This window comes from Pyrus communis, chromosome 17 (assembly GCF_041283825.1).
Source record: "Pyrus communis isolate YQ-2024b chromosome 17, ASM4128382v1, whole genome shotgun sequence".
Lineage (NCBI taxonomy): Eukaryota > Viridiplantae > Streptophyta > Magnoliopsida > Rosales > Rosaceae > Pyrus > Pyrus communis.
The window spans coordinates 25,220,938-25,228,484 of NC_142581.1; the positions used below are offsets into that span (position 1 = coordinate 25,220,938).

Here is a 7,547-nt window from a genome sequence, read left to right on the forward strand (position 1 = left end):
GATATGGGGTTTTTAGTTTGGAAACCGAACCGAAACCAGCCCTGGTCCTTTTCGGTTGAGTTCGACAATTTTGGATTGATCTTTCGAAGTTACACCCGTACTTTCCACTTAAAACATAAATTAGATGCGAGGATGCACTATCTCGATGTGGATTGTATGCTTTGATACTATGAAAAATTAAAGCATCCAACTTAAAAGTCATCTGGCAACTTGAAGAATCTGCATGAAAGCATTTCATACTGTAGTCAACGCTTTACATTCATAATGTGATAACTCTCAAGAGATCACAATTAGGGTTTTTCATGTACTATTGACTATTAGAGCAAAAGAACTTGTTTCATATCAGAAATATGTGTGGGTTTAGTGATAAACTGCCAAGTATATAATAAAATTATACTATTTGGGATACATGTTCAAAGCATACAAATTGGAGGGAGTTATCCGCGGAAAAATAATTTAGTGGTTACAAGTTGGGGTGATGTTTTTTCACACTTACACCAGCTCAGAACATATGGAAGGATATTACAAGGAAGGCAGCAGATAGTGCTAGCATGATGGAGTGAGTAGCTGATATATGACCTCTGCTGCTCTTCTGATCAGATTTCGGTGCCTCGGCGGGACATGCGAGACCTTCTTTGCCTTCGCGGCATTGAGACGCAAACAGGCCGGGAGGATACTTCCCGTAGATGTTTATGTAGCTGAACATGGTTGAAGCACAATCATTTTTCAAGTCATTGATTTCTTCTGTAAAAGGACAGGCAAAATCCTTCAAAGCATTACAGCAGCTCTTTGCTGGGTAGTTTGGTCCTTTGCACTTGCTTGTTATGATTGTGTAGTTCTGGTTCTCAAAATTCACAGGACAATCTGCAGATAACCCAGCCGGAAAAGAAACTTATGCAATGCAGATGAAACATATATACCACAAGCTAGCTAGAGATGCCGAATCAAATGTACATTTTAGTTTTCTTGCTCTAATTGTATTTCCTTTCCGTTTTGGGATCAATTCTCGTGTATATTTTGGTTATGAACTCGTTTTCTTGATTCAGAGACAAATAATACTATGAATACATAGAAAATTGATTTTTTTTTTTCCGTTATGAAGATGTTGTTGAACGAAATGACCAAATTATAACATCCAACTCAAAACCAATACGCAATCAGTCGAGAAGCCTTCTACATTATATATTCTAAACCGTAACACATTTCCAGCACATTGAATTGATGGCCAAGAACAAATTAATTATTTAAAAATTAGAAGAAAAATTATGGAAGCATAAATTATATGTAATTAAAAGGAGAAGGTAAGGAAATGAAGGGCAATTGCTTACTTTTTTTGGCCTGAAGAAGGGCACGTCCCCCCGTGGATGATCCACCAGCCCGTAAGATATCATCTGTAACATTCACACGACGAAAATTAAATTAAATTAAATTGAAACAAAGTAAAAAGGACAAAAATAAAAGAAGAGAAGAGATGAAAAGGGAATTACAAGAGATGAAGGTGGCGGAGGAGGCAAAACCCAATACAAGGAAGACGAAGAGGAAGAAAACGGGATGAGATAACGAAGCCATTGTAAAAATAATAATTTCAGAGACCGAAGAACCTATGACCTATGTCAAGTCGTTATCGTCGATCTCTGCCTTTGGCCTCTCAGTCTCAGGCTCAGCTCCTTCTCCCCTTTCTTTTTTGGTTGATGGTTTTGGTTCCCTCTCTTTCTTTCTCTCTTTAGGTCTGTCTGTTTGTTTGAGGGAAGAGAGAGAGAGAGAGAGAGAGAGAGAATTGGTGGGAGGAGAGCGAAATGCTGCATGAAATTTGGAGAGGGTAAAAGTGGCAACATAAACAACTTCTGTGGGTGGTGATGTTTCAGACGTTACTAGTTTAAATGGCTGTTTTTTTTTTTTTGTAGACAAAAGCTGTTTTAATACTATGGGGAAACAAATTGACCTGATGTTTTAATTTTATTTTTGGCTAGTTCAAGTTCAGTTCGTAAAATATGTGAGTCAAGGTCAAACAAAATATTACGTTCATTTGAAGAAAAAAATGTTAATAATAAACTTTGAAATACTCGGTTTGTCAAAACTATTATTTTTAAGCTCAGCTCGTTCGTTAAAGATTGGTTCACTAAGGTCAGACAATGTCATTGCTTTCCCTTAAGATTGAAGACCAATCTTCCAAGAGTTTACGTGTATGTTAAGAAATGTCCTACTACTAGTAATGTATGCTTTTTTATTTCTCACTTTTCATTAGGTCAAGCCGAATTAAATCTCAATCCACGAACAATCCTGGGCGAATTTGAGCTCGAGTTTGAAAGAATCATTTGAGCCAAGCTTGAACACGGCCGTCCGAGCTTTCTTTGAGCTTTTTCGGTCACCGGAGGTTCAAATTATAACATATAAGCCAAACTAGATCACCAAATTGTTCGACCCGAGCTCATCGTTTCTCTTTCAGTAGGGTTTATGTTTTGACATAACGATATGGCTTGCTCCGTTCGAGCAATATATTGTCATTCCAGCTTCCAAGCTGGACTTGAATCAACCAATCAAACCTTTTAATCCCTAGGGCATCCAAAATAATGGAGGACAAGAAAAAAGTGGAACTTAGTGCTAGTCGGTTTATTGCTTCATTTAGGTTTCATCAAGGTACTCCGAAAATAATCCACAAAATCATTTTGAATTTGATCAGTTCAACATCAAATACATTCGGTGTGAAAGTGACTATGTCAGGTGCCAAAGATAGATAGTCCTCCTTCACCGTTAGTAAGAAACTTGAGGGGATGATCATTTCAGAAGTAAGAAACTGATGCAGCTTAGCAGTCGAAATTGGAGCCCTCGTGCATATATTACTCATTCTATTGCTGATTTCCAAAATTCGTTTCTGATAAGATGTGAACAGATAAATGGAAACCTTCAAAAACAAAAACAAAACAGGTGTAAACATTTTGTACATGATTGTTACCATGAAAACAATCAATTGAGAACAATATGCAATCAACAGAAGGGAGAAAAGCAACAAGCACTGACAGTCCATCGTAACAGTAATCAACTGAAATTCTATGGAGCGTTTGCATCCATGTGATATGTGCGACATGCAGATCCACTATTGTGTAAATCAGACAATCAAGGAAGGTAAGGATATTCAACAGACCATGTAAACTAGCAGAATACGATCCACTGCATTTCAGAAATAAGTAATCGAAGAATTCAGTGAAATTACCTCAGAATTCTAAAATCTTCTTGGCGACAGGTCAACCATTAACTTTCTTGGTTGGTTGTTAGCAAATTGTGTGTCGTACTTTGCGAGTGATGGACCTGCCCATCCGAAGCCGCCTATTTGTCAGTGCTTCTAATAATAAAACTAAAGTATCCTCTACAGCTTCAGCCTGTTTATCTAATCCAAAGGAGCTGAACTCTGGAAGAAGCTGCAGCTCAGAGAGGAGGCCAATAGCAGCTCCTGCTGTACAGGTACGATCCCATGATGGTTGGGGCCTGCCCTTAACACAAAACAATCAGTTACAAAACCAGTTTTAAAAAAAATGACAAGTGATTTGGAAATTGGAAATGCAGAAGAGCAAAAGAAAGTGCTCAACAATAAAGAGAATAAAAATAAAACCTAAGATAAAACAAACGCTCCTGCATAGAAAATGGCAAAACTTATTTCTTAGTTCTTACCGAAGTTTGTGCATCGCAGAAGTACCAGTGGCCAGGGAAATACAAGGAAAGTCTCCATCTCCCCAAACTGACACTCCGTGATCCTGCAGTAGAAATACTCATGTTAAAAACTACCAAAAGAGTATAGAGTTCCTTTTGTTAAAATTGTTAAAGGTCATCCCTAAATCAATCTGATAGCTTTATACAAGCAATGAAGTAAAGCAAAAATGTACGGATATAGTTATGGGCACCAAAGGTCCAAACCGCTGACCCTATTGTTAATGGAAAGCAGAGAGGCTTTTAGAGAATAACTTATTGGGAAAGTCTATTACCAACTTTAATGTGGGAAAAACTGTTTTGGTGTCGAAAGTGAGGTTCTACTATTATAAGTATTTGACCATCATTTTGACCAAACTGCCCTTCAGGTTCGACCGATGTCCAACTCAGTTCAACACTAAAACCGACCTTCTTGAACCTTAAAAGATCCATCTCCCCCACTAGCTCTGTACAGCAGTTAGTGGAGGAATAGTGGTGAGCAAACAGGTTGCCAATCCAATCAATCCAGAAAAAAAACAAAGAAACTCATCAAACGAACTAACCGTGACTCTCTCGTTGCCCACACCACATCTCTTTCCACCACCACTCTCTCGTCGCCCAAGTCACATATTTTTAACATAAACTTTTAGATCTGAATATGGACTCAAACCCGCAAAGGATTCCACCACCACTCTCTCGTCGCCCAAGTCACATATTTTTAACATAAACTTTTAGATCTGAATATGGACTCAAACCCGCAAAGGTCAGCTGTGGAGTCAAACTTATATACTCCAAAATGCCCATCAAGTTCGACTTGAAAACTGACCTTTATGCCTCATACTCATCTCCTAAAAAATGCCCCTAAAGCTTGGCAGAAAAACCATGCGGTATGTACAGCAGGGGCATTTAGATCTTTTTACAGTAAAAAGGGCTAAAATATTAATATCTCATAAAAAGGGGGTCAAAAAGGTTTTTCACTCATTTGAAAAATAACCCCATGATTTATTGGAAGAGGTCCAAGTTTGATGGTCAAATATATGCCATATGAAATAATACAAGAAATCTACATTAAGCATTTTGTAGACAACAATCAAAACATGTAAGTAAGAAAATACATAGAAACAAAGATATGTCTGACAGCTTTACCTTCAGCCGACTGAATATTGCAACTGAATTGTTCCATGTTCCATCAATCAAAATGAAATTCAGAGTTCTATCTTCATCTGTCTGCGCATAGTCAAACGAAAATTGACCACCATGGTAAACTTGAAGAAATTATAACGTATTTCTTACAAAGAAACATGAAGCCTAAACATTATTCTTGCTAGTGTGGCAATCTATCAACACAGTATCTAGGAGACAACCAACATTTATAACTGAACCAAGGGTGTGTTTGGGAGTGCTTTGGAAATGAAAAGTGCACTTTCAGATAACCAAAATGAACCATTTAGTGTTTATCTGAAGTTGATAAAAGCATGTTTGGGCCTTTAGTGCTTCCTAGAGCTCTTGATAGGTGCTTTCAGCAGGAAATGCTGTCAGATGAATAATGTAGGAAAAACATGAATTTAATAAAATAGAAAATGCCTTAAAAAAGATCACTAAGTAGATAACTACTTAGCCAAAAAAAAAAAAAAAAAAAAACTTTCTGCAGAAGCCCTCCCAACATTGCTCTAAAACAATAATACCTTAGTATCTGTTCCTTCCAGATATGGTGACGGTTCTTGGCCAAAGACATCCTCAACTGATTTTAACACTCCATTTTTGTTGGGATACAGGCACCAAGTATTGCTTTTTCCTGTATTTAATGTAAATCCCAAAATGATGTTAATGATTCAAAAGGTTTAATATCCATAAAATCAACTAGGGAACGTATACAAAACTGCCAAATCGAACTGCTCAAAATAATACTGGCAACTTAAATTTATCAAAATATCTGGGTACTAATACCAGTAGTTTGTTTCAACATGCAGTTACAGAATCTACTGCAAAAGCCAAAGGTTACAAACAATAAGAACATAAAGCACCCCTTTTATTGCAGTCAACACACACTCGGGAACCAAAGTAGGTTTTCGTAACAACAGGGAAAGAGTATCATAAAGAATACTTTAATAATTTAAAGTAACAATGCATTAATCACATTAGGATGGTCAACTTGACATTTATAGGCAGCATCAGTTTTGAACTTCTTTGAAGAGGGAAGAAAATCAAATAAACCTGCAAGCTTCAATGCATTCCACATTATTTCTTCATGTTCAGAAATGCCAAAGAGGCACAAAGTTGCAGCCTCAGTGCCAAATACTTGCCATAACAACTTCCCAGTGTTGTTCTGCCGCAAGAAGTCCTGCAACATTCATGACTGCAAATTTAAATGATGTTTTGAAAACTGTAATAAAGTATCAAACTGATTCATAATGAGCAGTAGAAAACCTTGGGATGCATATATAACCAGAACCGCATTCTATTCCATAGAGTGCATTGTGTGACTCTAGAACACATACAATCTTCTTCAGAGGGAAGCCAGCACTGCATAGTGATAATAAGTCTTATAAGCGACAATGAACATGATATAAAGATATTAAGCAGTAAAAGGGCATATTGGTCTCTTCTAGGATGCACATGCTTCAATATTACCTCACCAAGAGGAAGAAGGTAAACCTGATGAAAGTGAAAAATTATTTTAACAAAATAACCAAATACCTTTTGACAAAGGTAGCCCCTACTTCCGAGCAAACGACATGCTATTTGTCGAGCTGAAAAGAATTGGAGCTTTTGTTCAGAATCACCTAAAGCCTGATATGTTTTTCGGTGTTTTTTATCCTCTTGCACTTTGAAATCTCCCTGAAAAGTAAGGTATCAAGTTATCAGCAACCTACTTTAAAGCCAAATTGTCAACCACTCCAATAGCACAATCGGCAAAGAACACAGAAAATCTTCATCTGAGCTACACATGTCATAGAATATAAGTCTACCCAAGTAAATATTTGTTACATCGAACACCCTAATCACCCAATAACCTAAGCTCATAATATGACAGTGTTTCTAATTGATGCTGATAAACCTCCATGGTAAATAGATCACACAAAATGTAAATACATATTGAAACAAAATTTACTCCAAATATTCATACAGAAGGCATAAGGCATAATAATTTGATCAAATGTCATACGATATACCTGAAGTTTGCCACGACTACCACCAAAGCTCATCTGGGTATCAATATCTTTCTCCAAAGCCTTCAAATCCTCAACAATTTTGGTAACCATGGCGGGAACTGGAGACGCGGTGCCCCAACCCTGCCATTCCTGCAATGTGATAGCGCCTTCATGAACGCCGCTTGTACGAGCTTCTCGTGGGGGTGACCCAGAAATTGAACATGAAAAGGTTCTGTGAAGAGTTGTGGGTTTGGAGTCCATAAGGGTTTTGGTGGAGAAGGCGATACAAGGAGAGCATTTCAATGTTAAAGCCCTTGAGGGTGACGCCATGGTGTACTTTGCTGCTTCTGGGCTCTGTCACTCTAGCGTTAACCCTTTTTTTTTATTTTTTATTATTTACTTATTGGTAAAATGAAAATAAATTTAGAATTTAGAATTTAGCACCAATATTTAAAGGGATATGATATCTACACACTATTTTTTACTTTTCACACCCTTTTAATTTTCGACCATCGAATCGAATGAATTGAAGAAGATCAACGGATATAAATTAACAAAGGGTATGTAAGAAGTAAAAATGAGTGTGTGGATAGCACACCCCTATTTAAATATATGAGAAATGAGAAATGTTTTTATAGGACTCTTTTAAGGATGAGGATCCCATCCTGATCCAAATGATGGGGATCCTAGGGATCTTTATATCCTAGCCGTTCA

The 7,547-nt window shown here is 37.2% G+C and overlaps 2 protein-coding genes across 2 annotated transcripts; both read right to left on the bottom strand.

The window, feature by feature from the left end:
• Positions 1–359: 359 nt before the first annotated feature.
• LOC137709545 (GPI-anchored protein LLG1) lies at positions 360–1,734 on the bottom strand. The gene is made up of 3 exons (XM_068448628.2): positions 1,488–1,734; positions 1,329–1,391; positions 360–864 (listed from the first exon to the last, which is right to left on the bottom strand). Exons 1-3 carry the CDS (start codon positions 1,567–1,569, stop codon positions 503–505), a joined length of 507 nt encoding a protein of 168 aa, XP_068304729.2. The 5' UTR covers positions 1,570–1,734; the 3' UTR covers positions 360–502.
• An 868-nt stretch (positions 1,735–2,602) lies between these two features.
• LOC137708617 (DTW domain-containing protein) lies at positions 2,603–7,198 on the bottom strand. Its single transcript, XM_068447736.2, has 9 exons — positions 6,855–7,198; positions 6,379–6,519; positions 6,109–6,204; positions 5,896–6,022; positions 5,367–5,476; positions 4,828–4,908; positions 3,667–3,749; positions 3,212–3,483; positions 2,603–2,902 (listed from the first exon to the last, which is right to left on the bottom strand). The coding sequence occupies exons 1-8, from the start codon at positions 7,161–7,163 to the stop codon at positions 3,270–3,272; spliced, it is 1,161 nt and encodes a 386-aa protein (XP_068303837.2). The 5' UTR covers positions 7,164–7,198; the 3' UTR covers positions 2,603–2,902; positions 3,212–3,269.
• Positions 7,199–7,547: the final 349 nt, after the last annotated feature.